This window comes from Sylvia atricapilla, chromosome 20 (genome assembly GCF_009819655.1).
Source record: "Sylvia atricapilla isolate bSylAtr1 chromosome 20, bSylAtr1.pri, whole genome shotgun sequence".
Taxonomy (NCBI): domain Eukaryota; kingdom Metazoa; phylum Chordata; class Aves; order Passeriformes; family Sylviidae; genus Sylvia; species Sylvia atricapilla.
This window is the reverse complement of record NC_089159.1, coordinates 8,202,587-8,224,225: the sequence shown is the minus strand read 5'-3', so window position 1 is coordinate 8,224,225 and position 21,639 is coordinate 8,202,587. Positions and strand designations below refer to the sequence as shown.

General features: G+C 46.1%; 1 protein-coding gene and 2 non-coding genes across 3 annotated transcripts; 2 read left to right on the top strand and 1 right to left on the bottom strand.

The window, feature by feature from the left end:
• Nucleotides 1–2,028: 2,028 nt before the first annotated feature.
• On the bottom strand, nt 2,029–18,335 carry RAD51C (RAD51 paralog C). Its single transcript, XM_066333482.1, has 9 exons — nt 18,168–18,335; nt 17,267–17,525; nt 16,874–17,040; nt 15,738–15,871; nt 13,216–13,347; nt 11,039–11,105; nt 8,335–8,395; nt 5,804–5,864; nt 2,029–2,343 (listed from the first exon to the last, which is right to left on the bottom strand). Exons 1-9 carry the CDS (start codon nt 18,283–18,285, stop codon nt 2,236–2,238), a joined length of 1,107 nt encoding a protein of 368 aa, XP_066189579.1. The 5' UTR covers nt 18,286–18,335; the 3' UTR covers nt 2,029–2,235.
• Nucleotides 18,336–19,797: 1,462 nt separating this feature from the next.
• On the top strand, nt 19,798–20,011 carry LOC136370351 (small nucleolar RNA U3). The gene has a single exon (XR_010745161.1). It is a non-coding gene; the product is annotated as a small nucleolar RNA U3 (small nucleolar RNA).
• A 984-nt stretch (nt 20,012–20,995) lies between these two features.
• On the top strand, nt 20,996–21,209 carry LOC136370339 (small nucleolar RNA U3). Its single transcript, XR_010745149.1, has one exon. It is a non-coding gene; the product is annotated as a small nucleolar RNA U3 (small nucleolar RNA).
• Nucleotides 21,210–21,639: the final 430 nt, after the last annotated feature.

Here is a 21,639-nt window from a genome sequence, read left to right as displayed (position 1 = left end):
GCACTGATGCTGTGACATGCATGAGAATTCCAGGCACATATGGGAAAAGATCAACTTGCCATGGAAGATTTACTGGTGAGGCAACGGTCAATTTTTTTACTTCTCTGCAATTCTGAGCCTGGAACAGCTTCCTTGTCTCCAGCAGATGAGAACGAAATCTGGCTCATTTAATCTAATTTTGTCTCCGCCAACAGATCCTTCTCTCAGTTCTGGTCTGCAGAGCTGATTTTTATAATAGCTTCAATAGGGAAAAAAGAGAAGAAAAATCTTAAAATCTCAGCATAGAGAGCCTCCAATGTTTCCTCTGGACATTTTGTAACTCCCACTGTTAACCAGTAACTGTGCATCTTTTTTATTTGAATAATGATGCCCATAACACTGGAAGCTCTAACATTTACTCAGCCAAGACCATTTATCTTGTTATAACAGGATCAGCATCTCAGCTGGGGCTTCTGGATGCTACTCTACTACAAACAAAATTAAAACCACCAGTCAGCTGAAATTAATAGTATATGGGAACCACACTGTTACTCTGCTCACACACGGAAGGACGTGTGGAGGGTGTTAAATCCCGGCACAATGCACTGAGAGAAATGGATTTTTCCATAATTACCAAACCCCTTAGATAGCAGCTATCACCAGGAACCAGGAGAGCTCCTGAAAATACCGCTCCAGCATTCCTAATGGATGGTTTTCCTCGTGGCTACGTAGGCAAGAGCTCGGTGCCAGCTGCCCCCCTCCTCCTGCACTGCAATACGTAGGAAGCCTTTATTCCCAAACGGGAGCGTTTGCTTGCTGACATCACATGCGGTAGGATCCTTTTGTTTGCCTGTGTCTCCTGCATTGAAATGTTTGTCTGAGTCACAGATCCCGCTGCCTCCCTTCCCCTATGTCATGCTGCTTGCTTCAGAGCTTCTCCCTGACTCACAGGTTTTTAAATTTTGACACAGCCCGGTTTGCTGCATGGCAACTCGATACTTTTCCCTTTAATATTTTATTATGTAATTTTTATCTAAATCTTATAATGATGCAAAAACCATTGCCCTTTTTTTTTTTTTTTCAGCCTTTTTGAATAGAGAGATTTTATGACTCAGATTCAGCACTGAATTTCGTTTCAAGGCAGAGCCAGTTTAGTGTATACTAAATTAAAAATTTAGGATAGTGACTCCCACAACTTGAATTCTCCATTTAGCTGCTGGCTGAGTTTCCTCAGCTTTAACGTTACTGAGTGCTCTGCCAAAAGGGGTCATCTCTGTGCATGTGTACAAACACTTCTCATAATTGAAGTAATTACTATTTTGCAGTGCAGCACCTTTCTCCTCCTCTAATAATCTCCTTGATTTGTTTTCTCTTAATAAAAAGAGGACACAGCAGCTGCTGTGCTTTCAATGTACATTCATTTTCTGGGTTTAGGCTCTGGAGCTGCTGATATTGCTGGTGCCTAAGTCTGGGTTTCCTCTTTATTACAGCCACGAACAAAAGAGATCCTGATTACAGCAAGAAATGAAATGAAGGACGTGGACGTCAGGGCTGAGCAGCAGTTTGGTTCACGCCTGAGCCACGGTAAAATATTCTCACTTACTGAGACAGGAACATGAAATTATGGTGCTGGATTAAATCCTTTGTCCTTCAGATCCAGCCTTTCCTCCCTGTTGTTGCCACCACAGGATAAATGAGGAGTTCAGAGCAGAGCTTTGGGTGTCCTTGACCAAGGACTTTGCGGCAGGTGAGGGCTAAAGCCCCACTCTGGTGTAGCACTGAAAGCTGCATTTCTCTTCCAGCATCCACTGCCTGTGTCCTGCTCTGAGCCTGTGCTGAGCACAGTGCTGCATCCAACCTCCTTAAAATTCAGGTACACACAAAGCCAGATGACTGATCCACATGCCTGTCATTAAATGTGCCGTGCTAGAGGCTCTCATTTCATTGTCTTTTCACCCAGTGTGAAAAGATGGAGTTGTAACCCGCACACCTCCCTCCTCCTGAAAAAAACCCAAACAAAAAAAAAAGCCCCAACCCCAAAGCTGAAGCTGCTTGTTATAGAAAACATATATTTTTTATTATAAAAGTATAATTATTCCATACACAAAGGAATTTTGTGCCACAAAAATTTGCACGTTGCAGGTATGAAATAAAGTCCTGAGCAAGAACTGAAGTTGAGAGTGTCTCAGGCTGCCTTTGGCTGCAGGTTCACTCTGCCACTGCTCTCCTGCAGGTCTTTAACACTCCCCTTTGGAATCACTGTTGCTTCTCCTCCTCTGTCCGTGGCCGTTTCCGAGGGTTCAGCTCAGGCCCTTCTGTGCTGTGAGTGACAGCTGGAGGCTGCACATCTCGGAAGCCATGGGACTGCAAGATGGAAGGAAAATCATGTGCTAAGGCTTGTAGGGATAGACTGCATGAGTAACCAGTTCCCAGAAGATCAGAATGAGGGATCATGCTGCCATTTAGTTGGGATGAGCTGCCACAGAATGTTTATAGACCAGGTTAAGCTCAGCACTGCAAACTTTATAACACATGTGCCAACTAATGTCTGCTCATTTTGGTTTTTTTTAAAGATATTTTATTTTCACCAACCAGGCTATCACTTTCATTTTACTGTTTATCGCCCCTATGGCTATGAAAAACTGCTTCTCTGTAAATTAACTTATGTTGCCTATTTAAATAAATCAAAAGATAAATCCATCAGCTCCCACAGAAGCAAGGAGATGACTGGATTAATTGCCTCAGTCATTTTCAGAAACAAAACTGTGAATTTTCTACAACCTAGGATATTTTTGTTCCATGTACCTACTTAATGAACTGAAAACATCAATGAGACATTGTAAGAGAACAGCAGAGCTGAATCTGTCTCTAGACTGCAAAGACTGTTCCAGCATAGTAATTTATGGGACACAATGGGATGAAAACCTTTGACTGCCAAAAACTAAATGTAGAAGTGAAAACTACATGCTGCTGCTCAGGAGAGTGCTTGAAGTGATCTATCTGGCCTAGTACCACTCACATTTTCTGTTGCTGTAGCTCACAATTTAATTTTTAACCAATTTAAAATACGAAAGATCTCGAAGTCAGTTAGTTAAACATGTCATGGATGCAGATGGAGATGATAAGATGTTGTGTGAAGCCTGCAACTCTCTGAATTCCCATCTCCAGACAAATGCTGTGGCAGAGAGCACTGCTGACAGCTCAGTGAAGACTCTCAGTGCAGACTTAGCGAGGAAAAGGCATTAATCAGAACCCAGAATTGCTTTGCTGATCCAAAATGCTCAGGTAGAGACAATGTGGGGACAAGAGCGTTTCAGGAACACTGACATTTTGGGTCGGTGCAGTGTGAGGAAAGCAGGCAGAATTACCATCAGACGTGACTCTTCCCAAATGCCAGAGTGTCCCACACCAAGATCAATCCCAAACCCCAGCAAAACGTCTTGTTTAAATCTCCCATCCCTGTATTTCTATTTCTGAATGCCTCACCTCACCCAACCCGGGCTTTTTAAAGGAACAAACAGCAAGAGGTGCTACAAGGGCAGGATCTGTGCAGCCCCTCTGCTATTTATAAGCAACTCAAGTGTTATTCTAAAGAGCATAATGGGGAATCTTCAAGTTTAATGTTTCACTGCATCTAATCTCTGCCATTTCCCTGAGGCACAAAGGTGGAGCTGTAGCCAAGTATCCACTTAATCCAGAATGCTGACTCCCAGTGAAAGCATTCCAAGGGTTATAAAGGGCCAGAACATAAAGCAGGCTGCCCAGGATGGATGTCTTGCACTTGGTTACAGGCAGGCACCTTGAAAATACAAGAATTTTATGAATATTTGTGAGGTTTGGTAGTGGGTTTCAGATGGTGAGGATGTGGCTGCTTGGAACCAAGGACAAAGCTCAGTCTTCTGTCATTTTGAATTGTTCCTTAATGTCCTCTGGATTTACACCCTCTGCAGCAAGACTGGCAAGGGTAGATGTGTTTATTGCCTGAGCAGTGCTCCCATTGCTGGCCTGGCAGACCCTCCACAGCACAGGGAAACACAATTCCTACCCGGAATTTAGATCCTGAGTCTCTGTCTTTCACTATGAAATAATCAGGTCACATTCCTGGGAAATTCAGGTGAATCAGCCGAGCTACTTTACTCCCTTGTGCATAAATCAATTTCCATTTCTGTACTCTGCATTTAAGAATGAATCCTTACCAGTCTTTGGAAGAAAGGATTTCATGGGAGAGGAGTTCCACAGCCCCCTCAGAGTGGTGACTGACTCCAGTGTGCTGGAAAGGACAGGGATAAAAAAATCCCAGAGCTCACTCATGAATTTACACATTTCATCAGCTCATGGGTACTGAGCAGCCACTTTGCCAATGGCACCAATGCACCTCATCTGCACATTTCTGACTCCTAATGAATTCATTAACTTTTTAAAATATCTTTTTTTGTATGCTGGTTATACACAACTCTGACTTGGAAACACTGGACATGTATTGACATTTTTCAATTTAACTATGGAATGACAACAGCAGACTGTTCTCAGACCTGAATTTCATGAAAGAAATGGGGATAATACATGTTTTACTAAAAGAAATCATCTGCTGAAGCAATTCATCAGGATTAAGGGAAAAAACACAGAGATAATCTTAAATTTTAACTTATCTTAGATTCACTCTCAACTCTATTTCAAGATAGTGTGCACTCACACAGAAGAGAGCATAACTGTTTTATGGTGCTTATAAAACTGAAAGAAAAAGGCAATTAAACTGTCTGAGATAAAATCCATCTGTTTGTCAGCTGGAGAAAAAAAGGACTCACATCACATGATCCAGACAACCTTGGGATGTAGTCCCATTTACAGTCTTTGTAAAAGTATATATTTGCAGTATTTCTTCTGTCCAGGTAAATACAATCAGGAGTGGGGGGAAAAAAAATCTGATTTCTGTTTGAAAGTTTGAGGATCTCATCTGATGGCAGCATTAAAATCTGCAGAAAATACTATGGCAACGTGTTTCCATGAGGACACGTAGCAAATAGTTATGGAATTGTACCTATGGATGTGACATTTGAGGATGTAAGGGTTGAGTGGCGCTGTCTTTTTAAACCTAAATACAGCTTAGGCAGCATCTCTTCTCATTAATATGTATCTAAGCACTCCACAATAGGAAATAATCACAGGATTTAAGTAAGGATGAATAAGGACTCCAGCCATAAGCTGGAAGCTCCTTCTATGATAGGGACAGAAGAGAAAAATCTCTGTATATTGGCTGGGTGCAGGGTCAGTGTAGGATAAACCAACGTGGGTTATACCACACATAAAGCAGAGATGGGGAAATACCTATGGGAAAAAAGCACTGGTGAGGCCCCTGGAATACCAGGTTTAATTATGGTCATCCTCATCCTAAAAAGATGAACTCAGCTGGAACAGATGCAAACCTGAGAAATCACACCCTGCCTGAGCAGGGAGAAAATGGTTCAGGTCTCCCAAAATGAAGGCTCAGATCATTCTTGGTAACTGCACTTGGGCCAAAAGTTAACATCAGGGGCAGATAAAATGAGCAGCACCATCAGCAGAGCAGATGGGGACAGGCTGCCTGAAAGTTTGATCTGGAAATCAAAAGTATTTTAACTTTGAGTGGACAAAACGCTGCGTCATTTTTCTAAAAGGAAAAAGAGCAATTTATCCCCAAATCTAGAGATATCCCAGTATTATTGCTTCCCTTCAGAAGGCAGCTGAAAGAAACACTAAGAAAGCAAAGAGCATTCTCAGATTTGTCTGAAAATCCCTTTCCAGTGTGCCCCCACCTGTGAATCCCCATCCCCAAAGGAATACTCACTGTGATGTGATAGGCTATGGTGGACTCCTTCTGACTCGGTGATTTGTACAACGTGGCCAGCCTGGGGAAACAAACCCCAGGTAATTATGGTTAATTAACACAGTAATAACAATTCCTAACAGCCCAGTGACCAACCCCGAGTTTCCCTACAGCACCAGTGGAATTCTTAGGGATGTATTTTCATATAGGTCATTCAAACTGTGGATTCCCATCCTTACATGACCTGTCAGCTCAAACACAATCTAGACCTACTAAAAAGAGTGAATGATTAATTAGCCTTGTTTCATCACAGTGTTTGATGACATTTTTGGAACAATATTCATCATGAATTAATTCCAAATGTCACTTTCTTAAAATGCAAACAAAAAAGGTTTTGAGCACAACTCTTCCCTACTCCATTAATCACTTGTTCTTTGACCTCTCAAAGCTGGGAGAGACCTTCAAGAATTTCAGGACTTCTAGGGAGGCTTTTTCCAGAGATTTCACAAGCCTGTCAATATAACCCAGAGGCTGGAGATGTTCTATTTCTAAGCCTGCCCTTGCCACTGACACACAGCACAACCTTGAGAAAATAGTTTCCCTTTAATTTCTCCTCTGACACTTCCCTGATTTGCTTCATTTAGACTCTAAGCAATACACCTGGATTTGTGTTCTACAGTAGATGCTTGCATAACACAGAGAAAAAAAAAATGCAAAGCAGCTCATAAAGAAAGGGGTTTTCAACCCTTGTCAGGGCTGCACCATGCCCACCTCCCCAAAACTCACACTTACATAAGCCAATCTAAAAAGTGTTCTGCTCTCTCCAGCAAGACACCCTGCCAAAAAATCCTGTTAATTATTTTCGGGGGGTTTTTTCCTCCCTGAGGTGCCATTCTATTAGAGAGCACGTAATTACAGCCTGAGGAACGCTGCCACTTCATGTTAGCTACACAGGGAATTCCTCTGAACACTCCAATGCTGGGTTATACTTCACAAAATTGCCCAAATCTGGAGCTGCAGAAGCCAGGCTTTCACAAGAGCTCAGCTGGAGCCTCTGACTCAACAGTCTTTCCTCCCAGCAAAGAGAACCCTCAGAATTAAGCTCTGACATTTTCAGTAGTAGAGAGAAAGGAGGAGACAGGTATCAGAGTTGGACAGAGCATATTTTAAAAATATTTTTTTAAAAGTCAAATGGATCCTCAAACGATCTTTGTGCCTCAAAAACCTGATACAAAACCAACAAAAACCACAATGGATCATCAGCTATAGGCAGCCTGTGCGAAAATAAGACAGCACTGAGCTATTTCTGCTTTTACAGTTGTATCCAGAATGGCTCTTTCTGCAGGCCCCACTCCACATCAGCTGCAGATTTACATCAGCAGATAAGCCAGGTTTGTCTCTCCTTGACTTGTTTTCTGCAGCTTCTATCTGTAGCCTTCCTAGCTCTGTTGCAGAAGAAAAAAAAAAGTTCTTTTCATATATAAAATTAACTTTTGTTCACTCTGCAATCATTATGTTGATGCAACTTGTCCTAAAAAGACTGTTAACTAATCAGTGATGTTAATTTAATTCCAAATTAAACAGCCTGCTGTAATCATCCTGCATTGCCTTCAAATATAGGATTTAAAAACAAAACTCCCCAAGAAAGTGTCACTGCATTTTTCTTTCAAATTCAACAAGCACAACAACATTCCAGCAGCATTTTTGCTCACTGTTTGCACAAGATTAGGGAATTGCAGCACGGCTCCTTAATCTCAAACTGCTACATGGTGATATTATACATACAGGACAAATTTAACTGACCAGGAAAGAGAAGTGACCTTGCAATATAGAAAGGGGAAAAAAGAACCAGGAAACAGAGATTTCATTGCAACAAACAGAATTGTACACTGGTTTTAGAAGGTTCAACCCCTGAAGCTCAGGGTCAGCAGCCTGTCCTGAGGGTCACTGGCCAGGTGACTTTAAAGCCTTCTTTGGCATCTCTGCCTTTAGATTGACTGGGGATGAAAACATTGAAGCAAAAAAAATTCTTCTCAAAGACATTATAGTGGCTACAACTAACCATGGAAGAGTGGGAGGTTCTCTATAATGAAACTGTTGAAATTGCACCTCTTCAGACATAAAAATCACCTTGTTAACCCACCAGCTCAGTACTTGCACTGAGTCTCTGGCAAAAATTCACATTAAAATGAGAAGAAGAGTTTTGTTCAAAAAAAAAACCCAACCCTATCTTGCAAAATGCAGCTAGTAAAAGAAATTTTCTACTCAGGCACCACATCCTAAATCCCTGTGTGTGAACAGCTGCCATTAGGGTGTTACACTTTTATAAACCATGGCATCTTGTCAGGAAGAACCCACCACGGTGGGGAGGAGGAGCTGACAGCTCAGCCCACACTGTCCCAGCCTGGAGGAGACAATTCCTGAGCCTGGGATGTGGCAGAGCAAGGCCAGGAGCCAAATTCAACCCCCTGTTTGGCCCCCCATGGGCAGTTTGAAAGATCCTCCAGTGCCACAGTTGTATTTATATGGATTTTCCTCCCGTTTTCCCTCACCTCTGACTGTTGTCCCAGTGGAAGATTAAACGGACGGTGGCAGCGTGTCCCCAGCTTTCTCCTGAGGAACAGAAAGTGACAGATCATTATCTCTTACCACCGCCATCAGCAAGCTGAAATGAAATTAATCTTCAAAAAAAAACCCCATGATTTAAACAAAATATGCTTTTCTTGCAGAGATGCATCACACCTTTTTCATACTTGCAAGGATTTCACAACAAATACACCGAGATAAGGAATAACCTCTGAAGCCTGTGTATTTCATGGAAATCTTGATACTTCCATATTTGTAGAAAAAAAATTATGGATGCCTAATAAAGGACAAGTGTTAGCCAAGTCTTGGAAATAGAGGGAGTTTGAAGAGATTTGTCTAATTACTACTGAAGAAGTCTGGTGAGGAGGTCTAAATCCTACTTCAGAACTGCGATATTCTGTCTCTCAGGCATAATTATGAGCAAACATCAGTCCCTTTGGGATACCAGCTTTGGGAGAAAGTCAATGATTATTAAAGTATTAAGGGCCCCTGAAGCAGTTTTCTGCTTCTGACAGCAAAATGCAAAATAACACAACCAAAAGCAAGGAGCAGGGAGGTGCGGTGGCAAGAGAAAAGGAAGTTTGGGGTTTTATCCTGCTCCAGGGCCTCAGTCCCACTGTTTCAGCTCACACCTGACCACAAGTCAATGCACAGACATCTTTATTGGGTGCTTTTTCCTCTGTTTATCCCTGTCAGCAGGCCAAAGATGGATTGCATTTTAAACCAGTCAAGTCTCCCCTGTCCACCTGCCCTTTCCTGTCCACCCCTCCCTGGTCTCCCTCACATCCCCAGCCCCTCGTGCCCCCCGTGCTCTGGTATTTATTAGAGCACAGAGAAGGGAAAAAAGAAAATGATCCCACTGTAATGAAGACCTAGACCCTCTAGGCATCTTGCCAGACCTTGCTCCACTATATCTGAGTTGGGATTAAAGATTTTGGCTCTCAGAAATGGCTCAGAGGCAGAGATCAAAACACTTTTTACAATGGCTACAAATTCCACACCAGCACATTTCCAGCTGCATTGAATATGAGTGAAAAATGCTACTGTGAAATGAGATATTTCTGAGTTGAACTGTCTGTAGATTAATATTTGACCTCCTTTCTAAATATATTTAGTAGAAATGTCTAGGAACACCCAGCTTAGCTATCACTAGTGGGAAAGAAAGCTGTCTCTTTCATAAAGCTCCGGACTTAATACCTTGCAGCATCTGTGCTTTTTTCTTCCCTTTTTTTTTTTCTTTCCTCATAATTAAGATCTTCCCTTCTGCTCAGGAGCTGAATAAGAGTTTAGAGATTAATGCTTTCATGAAAAAGCTGTTTCTCAGGCTTATCAATCAATGGGGGGAAAAACCCAGTTCACTGATTTTACTTGGGGGTTTGCTGCTAACCCCTCTCTCAACAGCTCCTTTGGCTACAGCAAACCATGGAGGAATGGGAGGTTCTTTAGCCTTTATGATGAGACTTTTGAAGCACCATCTCTTCAGAGCATCAAAGCCACTTGGTTAAGTATTTTCCCCACTGGTACCAAGTTGCATTTTTGGAAGAGTTCACACTGCTCAGTTTAACAATGCTGCAGTCACACACACTGGGGAGAGTCACAGTCAGCTCCACAGGAGGTCATGTCAAATTAATTGTTTGTGAAAGAAAATATGCACAAGGCAAGGCAGGATATCTGGGAATTATAACCTCCCCTGAATGTCTTCACATTCTTTACTGTCCCCATGACTCAATAAACACAACAGCTCCCAAACAATGCTGGCCAGTGAAAAAAGACAGACTCTATTAGCTTTAATTGAGTTTGTAGCCAGAGAGGCTGCCAAAAATAATCCATCAGAGAGCAAGAGGCAAAACTGACAAAAAGGGTCAGATCCTGGGAGCTGGGTCTGCCTGCACAGCTCCAAATTCCACGTTCTTCACAATCCTGCAGGAGACGGGCTGTGTTTGCTCATTTTACCCCAAATCTCTGCCAAATGGTTTGGTGCCTGTACAGACTCTGGGAATGTCTTTGCCTTTGTACTGTCCCCTTCTCTCTCCTCTCCAGAGCAAGGGAATCATCACTTAGCTCACAGAAACTGAAGAATTTGTGCCCTCTAAGTGAATCATAAAATAATGCAAAGCTACAGCCTGAAATAAGATTTAAATGCTGAACTTTTCCTTAATTTGTAGAAATCTCCACTTCAGAACAGTTTTATTTTCCCCTGTGACTGCAGCAGAAAGGCATGGATGAGGTATCTGCTCATTACAGGGCAAAATTGAGCAGCCTGGAAAAAAAAAAAATCTTTAACCTGGCTCAGGGCAGGCTGTGCCTGAGGATCCCACACAGAACTTCCCTCTACATCATAAATGCAGAGAATTCCAATGATACAGCAAATATGAAATGCCTTTGCAAATAATTAATGGGACACGTTCAAGGGTAATGGGAAAATAAAGAATTTTAACTGTTTGGGAGAGGCAGTGAATGGGTCTCAGGGAATTTAGGAAATTGCAGTTTAGTTTGGGGTATGCAACCATTAAACTGGGTTCTTTTTTGAGTGATTTAACCTTCTCCTCACCACATCCCTGCTAGAGGTCTACTGCTCCCAGGTACATTTTTGGGATGATTTTTCTTTGTACATAAAGCCAAGGGAAAGGAACTCATATATTAATTTTCAGCTCAAAGCCAAACACTTACCTAAAGCAGGTACCAACGTGGACTGGCTTTGTCCAATCCTTGTTGTCATTTGGTTTGTCAGAACTACCTAAAAGAGGAAACAGAAGCAAAGAAATAAGAAAATCTCCTGGAAATCAGGTTACTGGTGGGAGGGAAGAGAGGGAATTTTCAAAAAAAGCTTTTACTGATGAAACAGTTACTCAGGCAAAACTCTTGGCAACTGTGATGGGGAAAAACTGTCAAGGTGCCTCATCTTTTCAAAACTAATTAAGAGAACCCTGCAAAATGTATTTTCAGTTTGAATGGGAGATTTCTTTCACTCAAGACTTTAAAGAAATCTCAATTTCTCCCTCCCCAAGAGAGGCAAGCTCCACACAACTTATTTATCCCACAGCATTTGTCCTAAATGCTGTTTAAATCTGTGTTTAGCTGCAGGTGACTTGCACTGGCCCTCCATGAGGAGCCAGCCCTCCCTGGAGTCAATGAACTTGGTGGTGGTGCTCACAATGGGCATTAGCCTGGTGATTAACTGAGTTTCTGTGCCTTGTAGTCTAAAAACGCCCAAGTGGGTACAACACAAAGCAGAATGGAAGTGAACAGACAGAGTGGGGGAGTGTTTTCGCAGCCCCAATCACTTGTGGGAGGCTCACAGACAGTCTAGGTTAGATCCCTGGTAGAAGTGGGGGTGGGTGAGACAGCGAAGAGCCAGGAATATTAATGACAAAGTTCATTAAAAATTAAAAATTGTACCCATCTAAGACCCTAGAGAGTTCCATTGTTTGACATGCCCAGAGGATTCTTGCTGAAGCAGTTCAGAGAAGTGTGTGAGAGCAAACTGTTCCAACTGAGCACACCCTGAAACATTCACACAGCTGAGAGTCCAGCACAGATATTGCACATTTTAGAGAAGTAACTCATCACAAGTGCATGGTAACAGCCCCAAATAGCCTCCTCACCTCCCTGCTGGAGAAGGGCTGGGCATCCTCACTCCCAGGCCAGCTTTAGGATCTGACTTCCTACCATATTAGAGCATCCAGAGCTGCCTGACAAGCAATCCCTGGCATGCAGGCTGGATTTAGCCTGCTCACAGCCTATGGAACTAACTCAGACACCACTAACAACAGGGCCAATCCAAGCAAAACCATTCCTGAAGCTCTGATTCCTTTAGCAAGAGTTTATGTAGCAACTTTGTACTAACTTGCTCCCTGGTTCAGGAGAAATGATTTGTATATTTTATCCTTGACCAAAGGAAAACGCTGTCCAATGACAGCAGCTGCTGCTCAAGGTCACAGGTACCAAGTTATGGGGGAAAGCACTCAGGAAACCTGAGGCTGTGCAGACCCTGGAACATCATCTCCCTGGTGCCCAGAGCAGCAGGAAGGAGCTCCACAGCTCGTGTCAGGACACTTTGGGAATGCTGGGCTCTTCCCACAGCTCCCACAGGAAGCACAAGAGTTGTTTTATTTTTAGCAGCTCGGAACAAAAAGCCAACCGCACCAAGAGAGTTGTGGGTGACAAGGTCACAAGTCACCTGGACACTGTTAGAGCCACGAGCACCATTTTGAGGGCTGGGGAAGCTCCAATTCCTGAACAATGCCTCTCTGAGCTGCCAGAGACTTCCAAAACAACTTCTGGAACAGCTGCAGCTTCCCAGTGCCATCTGCTGGCTGCGGGTCTGCTGCCTCCAGACCGCCAGTGACGTAGGAACAATGCCCAGGAAGGAGGCTCTGGGTTTCCATGGATGCCAGAAGAGGAGGCCAATCCAGCAGATAAAGTGGTTTTCCTCCCTAGGAAGGCGAAAACCATCGTTTATTTTTAAACAGAGAGTGGAAAGTTGTGTTGGAACTGCTGAACGCTCCGAGGTATTTTTGTAGGTACAGGCACCACAGGAGCGTTCCTTGTCCAACCAAATCACTGGAGATGATGGCAAACAACACCAGAAATGCCATGCTACCAATTTAATTAAGATCCATAGGATGCTGTTGATGTAAATTTTAGGAATTTCCCACCTTTTTAAGCGTTTTGCCTTTGTGATCCCTCTGTATTTACCAACTAGCAAGAGTGAATGCAGAGCGCATCACGGCAGTTTTATTCTGCTATTTAGAGATAATAGCGAATCACATCTCCTTAATCCTTAGTAAAAAAAACAACAAAAAACTAGCATTATTTTTTGGGATTTCAGCCTGGCCTGGACTCACAGCTGATCTGTGGTCGTTGGCAATGATGATGAGCTGCTGTGCCAGCCCGTTGAGCAGCCTCGTGCGCAGGGACAGGTCCTCGAAGTCGTGGCGGAAGGGAAAGGCAATCCCATCAATCACCACCAGCCGGACCTAAAGGCAGGAGAAAAGATAAAAAACTGCCATTACCAGCCTATAAAAACATGACAAAAAGCAGCAGGAGCTGGTTTTAAGTGCACTGGAATGTTTTATTTCGTCCTCAGGTGAACACGACTGGCAAAGCTGGGCTGAAAGCCTTGCAGAGCAGCAGCTGGAGAAAATAATCATTAAACAGCAGAACTGAACTTCAGTCAACTCTCCACAAACAGCAATTAATTCACCTTCTCCCTCAACAATTAAATCCAAATCAAAATCAGAATTCAGGCTCTCTGGAGCCACGGTAGAGATAACTCAGCTGTTATCAGTGATGTGACTTGGAAACATTGAGTTTAACAGATGCCTAAACATATTCCAGGCACACTGCACTGGGGCTGAGGATCTATCTTGCCTCAAGATGTTTGCTTTGCTGAATTATTCCTTTCGTAGCAATCATTAGCTGAAGTCAGAGCACGCTGCAGCTGCTGGCTCATCACCCTCAAGACACTGTATAAACATTAGTCTGGGAGTTTGATTTATTCTAACTTCATTTGTTGTGGCTGTTTTGATGACCCAAGTCTGAAATTCAGGAGGGAGATGGATGGTCTTACAGTGCCTGCATGTTTAGATGTTACTCAAATCTTTGGTGTCTACAAGTTCTTGCATTACTGCACAAGATAACAAAGTGGAAACAACAGAAAAAAAACTGATTTTTTTTGCATTACTGATTTAACTCCTTACTGGGAAGTGTCTTTCTGATTGGAACATAGAAATCTGCACAGACCTCACTGTGAAATGGTCCTGGGCCTCCAACTGAAAAAAAACACCCCAACCCTCATTTGCAAAAGAAGATTAAATAATTTGGATTAAAAGAAGACATTAATCATATTCTCATTTTCCCTCCATCCTACAAATTCTTTTCCACAAGTCTGGTACATCCTCCTCGTGTATCATTTCTTTAAGAACAATCAGTTTCACAGCATAAACATGACTCATGCTAAGAGTATACATGGTTATATAACTTGGCTATCACAAACATGTCCAGGTAGGATGCAATTTAGTTAAATTTCTCCCAGATAGCAGACAGGAAAACTTAAAGTATTTAAAGTGTAAAGGGAGCGTAGCAACACCTGCCTTGTCCCTGTCAGCTTGGGTCTAGCAGACCTTAAAGAATTAGGTTTTTTACAACAAGAATATTTTCTAACAGTCTTTCTCATATTATTAACAAGATCTCAAACTAATTCATGTTTCCAAATCTGGATCTCTAATTCTACATCTTTCTTATTTCTAAACCTCGACAACTTTTTCTCTCTCCTAAAAAACCCTACAATCTGGAGGCTTCCTGTGGTCCCAGACTCGGCTCCAGAGGGATCAGACTAATTTTAATGAGAGCTGGACTGCAATGAGCAATCTGTCAAGTCACTTCTAGCCTGTCCAAGGAAATCAGCAGAAGGTCTTGTGGTTCTCCTGCAACCTTCAGCACTTCAGGCTGCAGGCCAAGCCCAGATAATCAGCACAGATGGTTCCAGGGAGCTGCAGCCCAGTGGAACTGTGCTAATGAAGCCATGTACTTTCCACAAGAGCAGACACAACAGGGCACCGTTAGTACCTGGCAGGGAAAGGGGAATACCAGACTACACCCAGCAAAAGTGAGGCTCCCATCTGTGTTTTCAAGAACAAAACAGCTCCCATAAACGAAAAAAATTCTGGAATATATGCAAAAGACACTCTAATCCAACACTGATTTGTGCTCTGATAGAACGAGGCACAGTCATATTTCCCAGATCCTGACAGGGAGTGATCTGCAGTGCAGAACCCAGAAATCTGGAGGGGAGGTGGTGAAAATCTGCCTTACAATAGCATTTCTCTAAGACATTAGGTACTAAGAAACTTTCTGGCTGCAGTCCACCCAAGAGTCAAGCTGCAGGCTCTGGTTGCTTGTAGCAACAGAAGATGCACTGAAAAGAAGAAGAGTCACTTGGATGGTGCAGGGTATTTCTGGTCCTCAGTGATTTTTTAGGGCAAAAAAAAAGGGGCCCAAGCCTTTCTGATGCCACCCTCATGGTCACCACACACCCCCTGGCTCCGAGGCTCTTGTGTGGAGCAGTTCTGTCCTGACTCACACTCAGTGCTCACAGAAATGGAACATGTGGCAGCACAGCCCCAGTGTCCTCAGCTCAGAGTGGAAATTCAGGAGGACGGCAAAAGCAAATTACTCTTGAGAGTAATTGGGATGGGAAGGAAAAGGCAAACAAGCAGAAGGCTTTACATTTGTACTCTGCTATCAGCCAATATTTTACTGCCAAGCTGACGAGGTACCAAGGTGTTTACTCCTGTTACTACAGCAGACAAAAATCTTCAGCGTGAGGATGAGTGACACCTCCTGACAAGCCTGCAACAACCCTTACCTTGGAATGCTCTGCCAGGAATTCTGGCAGGAGGTAGACCTGGGCCAGCAGCTCTGTGTAGTCACGACAACGGAAGTAATAGATGTGAGAGAGGATATTTTCCAGAGAGAAAGTCTCCAAAGCTTTCCTGAGATCTGAGAACAAAACAAACAGATGAGTAAATGAGTCAGAAGTCTGTACGAGCATATTGTTACTTTCATCATCCCACCAAACCCTGCCCTCCACTCATAGCAACAGCAAAGCCCCCAGAAACAGAACAGGCAAGGTAAGGAGTGTGGAAACATATTTTCCATCTGGTTTGAAAGTCAGGAAGGTGGTGAGCAGATGCTATCCCAGCATTTGCACACAGACATACCAGAGCCTCCAAGGGAGGCCTCCAACAATGAAAAATTTATTTCTGAAGCAAGAACTTCTCCAGTAAATCATTTTCAAGCCAGAACACCACCAGAGGACATCAGGGACTATTAATCATCCTGTGTTTAAAATACAGGCAGTAACTCATTTAATACACTGTCTTTTTAGCTCAGTTCAAACAGAAGTTTGGTGCATAAATTCTCCATGAGTAACACAAAAGTTGTGTCCTTATCCCCAAGAGACTGATGACTTAGAGAATAAAACTCTTAGCAAAAGCAGCCTGCCTCTATTGACTTTATGGAGGAGCTGAATTCCAGCTATGGAATTTATTCCATGGGCCTTCAGCAGCAACATTGCCCCATAAAATTCTGCTGTTCCTTTTTTTTTCCCCTCACCTGTTCCTGTGTTTTGAAACAAAACACTCAGGTTTGCTCAACAGGTGCAAATATGACCAATAAGGTGCTGCAAATATGACCATTAAGGTGCTAAAAATTTGGAAGGAAGGAAAGGAAAGAGGAAAGGAGGAAGGACAAACACTCAAACCCCACATGCCACCCAAAACGCCCAAGATCAATGTTCACAAAATCACCATGTAGAAAAATAATTATTTTCGAAGTAGCCCAGCTCAGTCTGCTCCAGACACAGATGTAGTTCAGGGTTGCTACACACAGGTGGAAATAAAAAGCTGCCAGCAAACACTCCAAAAGTAACACTGCAGCCTACGAGACACTTGTTTCACTCCATCCTTGCCTCCTCCAGAAAGAAATGACTTAGCAACGTACCCTCTTCTTGCTGAGCCTCGGCAATGAGGTGGCAGTGCTGCACACAGGCAGCTGCAATGTCCACCACTCTGTCCACCATAAAGCTCCCCTCGGTGTCAATGAACACAGCTTCTCCAGCAACGCCCCCGAAGCACTCCGGGATCTGGACATCCACTGCCAGCTGCATGCTGCCACGGGAAACAGAAATACAGGTTAGTATCTACACCCCAGAGCTGGCCCAGCTCACTGCTGGAGTGATCTTCCTGCTGAGGAATACATGGGACAATAATACAACCATTACTATGTTTCTAATGTTGGAGAGGAACCAGGGATTGCAGTCAAGACAAGGTGAAAAAGCTGAGTTAAAGAAAAAGTGATTCTTGGTTGCACACAAGTCCGAGGACAATGAAATACCACAGCTGTGTTTTGCCAACGCCGGGGGCTCCGCAGATCTCGGTGATTTTTGTCAGCTGCACTCCACCTCCCAGGATGTTGTCCAGTGCTGAACAGAAGGTGATGATGAAGCCCTGGGTTTGCTCTTCTTCCAGAAGCTCCAGGGCTGTGCATTTCCTGGTGGCACCTGATCCCCCAGCCGTCCTTGCTGCATCCCCGTGACATTCCTGCCTCACCACCTGCAGTGCCTCCAGCGCCTCCTCCCTGGAGATTCCAATTTCTAGAGAAGCCAAAACCACAAAACATCACCTTTATTTGTTTATAAGCGGCGACTGATTCCGCAGCACGATGCAAAATAATCTATATTCATCTCTCACTACAACACGCACACAGCCCTGGCACTAATGATGTGATTTTATTGTCATAGGTAATTAAACTATCAATAATCAAAATCCCAGACTGGTTTGGGTTGGAAGGGCAGTAAAGACCACCCAGTTCCACTCCTGCCATGGGCAGGAACACCTTCCACTGTCCCAGGTTGCCCAAAGCTTCATCCAACCCGGCCTTGGACACTTCCAGGGATCCAGGAGCAGCCACAGCTTCTCCACACCCTCACAGGGAGGAATCACCACCAACTCCTTGAAAAAGGCCATTTTCTAACGTCAAACAGGCTTATTTTGTTTAAACCACACAGTAAAAAGAAGAAGGAAGCTGGGGGAAGAGGAGGCATGAGCCTAACAGAATCCTTTCGATTTCCTGCATCTCATTTACATCCATCGGTGTCAGCTGATCTTCTACCAGAATCGTCTTTTTAAAAAATTATTGACTGCGCCCATTTCCCGGAGGCCTCACCGGGGAGGCCGGCAGGGGGAAGGCCCGGGAGATCCCGGGGAGGCCCCGCGGGGCCGAACGCCGCCGGTACCTTTGCTCAGGCCGCAGGGGCCGGTGTCCAGCAGCTCCTGCGCCGTCTGGAAGCCGGCGGCGGCGAGGCGTGCGCGCAGGGCGGGGGCCAGCGGCAGCGTGCCCACCTCCCGCTGCATGGCGGCACCGCCGCCGGGATGTAGCGGCACCGGGCAGGGCCCGGATCGCTCCGGGATCGCTCGGGATCGCTCCGGTCACTCTGCGGTCACTCTGCGGTCACTCTCCGGACACATCCAGCGAGCGGCGATCGCTGCCGGCCCCGCCCACAGACCACGCCCCTCACATCATGGTCCCGCCCCTCCCGCCCTGGCGCGAAGCGGCGCGGCGCATGCGCGGAGCGGTTCCCGCGTGTCGGGGCCGTTCGGCGGCGGGTGAGCGGAGGGGCCGCGGGTGTCCGTGGGCTCTGGGAAAGGGCTGGAGCGGGAATTCCCCAGCCGGGAATGCCGCTGGATGTGTGCCCGCGGAGGGACCGCTGCTCCTGGCAGGTTCTGGCACCTCCCGCCTGTCCCCTCGCCCGTTCTCGCTGTGCTGCCGCACCTGCCGGGCCGAAGGGCGCTGTTAGGGAAGACAGCAGGTTTTCCACTTCCATAGCTGGATGTTTCTGCTGGAAGCAGACATAACTTTAGGCTACTGCAGGTTCTGAAGGCAAAAATAAGTTCTTTACACTCAGGTGCGTCACAGCTTGATGACATTTCCTACCTTTTCCCGGTTCTGTTCAGGAAAGAAGATGGCTCATCCCATCCCTCCCCCATTTCCATGCCCAGTCAAGCTTGGAAGTATAAAAGGAGACTCTCTGGAAGCTGACCTGCATGAGTTTGTCAGGGAAGGGAACTATGTGAAAGTGAAGAAGCTTCTGAAAAAAGGTAAAAGCTAAGTTTAGACAAGTGCTGGCAGAAAAGATTTAGTTTTCCCTGTATTGCTTTATTTCTGGTAAAAAATAGTAGACTGCTTGTAGAATCCAGCGTTCTTAGTGAAATATATGAACAAATTTTTTTTATAGGTGCCATTTTCTATTAAGTGGAAATAGTTCTTGGATCAAAAAATATATTAAAATAAGTTAATTGTAAGGAGAACTCATATTTTAGTAGTAAAGTACTCATAAGGACATGATAGAGGCATTATAAAACAAAAATTCTGCATGTCAGCTGTAGGAATATTCTCTTTAAATAAAGGTTTCGTTAGGATTGCCAAATGCTTAAGGTATGGTTTAGAGCTTAAGCAATTTGACAATCAGATTTGTGGCCACATAAGAACAGGGGATTTTGTTCATGGAACCAAATACTCGGTGCAGTTTTGTTTCAGTTTTAGGATCATGGATCTCAGTGGGTTGTGCTGATGAAGAGCTGCGGGTTCCCAGCGCCGGGCTGGGCGGGGGCGGCGCTTAGCGGCGGGCGCGCATCTGATTGGCCAGCCGGTGCGGAATATGCTAATCAGGGGGCGTGTCCCGCACGCCGCCACGCGCGGCCGTTCCGCGGGGCGCGGGCGCTCTCGGGGCGCGCTCCCGCGGCCGCGGGGGCTCGGCGGGGCCGCGCCGGCCCGTCCCGGGGTGTCCTGGGCGGGGGTGTGGGGATCGCCGTGTGCTGTGTGCCGGTGTCGGTGTGTGGGCCCCGCGCTGGCGGCGGTGTCGGGTTAAGACTATACTTTCAGGGATCATTTCTGTAGTTGGTCACTAGAGGAGAGTGATCGCTCCTGACCGGCGTCACAAACCACGAGGAGGAGCGGGGTGTTCTCTCCTGAGCGCGAAGCGGGCGGGCGGTGCTGCTTGTGCAGGGGCCGCTCGCCATTGATGACCGTTCCCGGCCTCTTTGGTGGGGCCCGGGAGGGGGAGAACACGGGCTGAGTGGTTTGTGGCCTCTTTTTTTTATAAAGTTTAAAGAAAGAGAAAGTAATACCCGAGATAGACAATCCCTGCGCAGGGATTTACTCTTCCCTGCTCCCGTTCACGCAGCCGGCCTGTCGCTGCAGTCACACGCAGTGGGCGATGGAGCAGCCGCACGGCTTTAGGCTTTATGAGGTTGTTCAGACCGATGATAGTCTCCACCCATCCGTTAGTGCAGGGCAAGGGGACTTGTGGGTGCAGCGTTGTCTCTGATGAACGGTGATGATCAGAGAGCAAAATGGGACTAAGGGGAGCCTGTTCCGGATTTCCCTTTCATCACTTGTGGAAGTCCCTGTCGGTCAGGCTACAAATTCTGCTGGGGTTTAGAGAGAAACTGCTGCGTGTTGGGCTCTTTGTACCGTGCATTCGGCTGTGGTGTGGGTCCGTGGTGCTCTGGCTGAGCCCGGAGATGGAAAGGCCCGAATTCATTAAGCAGTGCCCTGTGCGGTTGTTCTTTCTGGTCCATGACCGCCACCCTGGAAGCGTCAGGAGAGGCCGGGAGCCAGCGCCCGTCCCGGCGGCAACCGTGCCGTGCTGCCAGTGTTGGTACCGGGGCTCTGCTCTGTTCGCCAGAGCAGCGAGAACACAGGCGATGCCCGTCCCTTGTGTCGTGTCGCGACAGCTGCGACAGCCCGACTTGCGGCGGCAGCGTCACTTCTCTTGGCGGGGGGGGAGAGCGGGGGCGGGGCCGCGCGGCCGCCAGGCTTCAGGAACGCGTCTGATTGGCCAGCCAGTGCGGAATATGCTAATCAGGGGGCGTGTCCCGCACGCCGCCACGCGCGGCCGTTCCGCGGGGCGCGGGCGCTCTCGGGGCGCGCTCCCGCGGCCGCGGGGGCTCGGCGGGGCCGCGCCGGCCCGTCCCGGAGTGTCCTGGGCGGCGGTGTGGGGATCGCCGTGTGCTGTGTGCCGGTGTCGGTGTGTGGGGGCCGCGCTGGCGGCGGTGTCGGGTTAAGACTATACTTTCAGGGATCATTTCTGTAGTTGGTCACTAGAGGAGAGTGATCGCTCCTGACCGGCGTCACAAACCACGAGGAGGAGCGGCGTGTTCTCTCCTGAGCGCGAAGCGGGCGGGCGGTGCTGCTTGTGCAGGGGCCGCTCGCCATTGATGACCGTTCCCGGCCTCTTTGGTGGGGCCCGGGAGGGAGAGAACACGGGCTGAGTGGTTTGTGGCCTCTTTTTTTATCAAGTTTAAAAAACAGTATAATTTGGCGAGGGTTTAATTCCTGCGAGCCCAGATTAAACTGCCTCCTGAATCCTGACCCTATATTCCCTAAACACATGTTTCATAAATCTCTCCTCCAGGGATGGGGTCTCAGCCGCTGCCCTGGCTGACTGTGCATGTGCTTGATAACCTTTCTAGTGAATAAATTTTCCCCAGTATCAAATTGATACCTCCCCTAGTGCAACCTGTGGCTGTTTCGTCTCATCCTGTCACTTGTTCCGTGGAGGAGACAGACCCTCCCCGCCTGTGTCGTCCTTTAGGTAGTTGCAGGGAGGGTGAAAGTCTCCCCTGAGGCTCCTTTTCTCCAGGCTGAGGCCCCCCAGCTCCCTCAGCTCAGAGAGATCTCGCTTCCCATCCGATCCGTGACCCCTG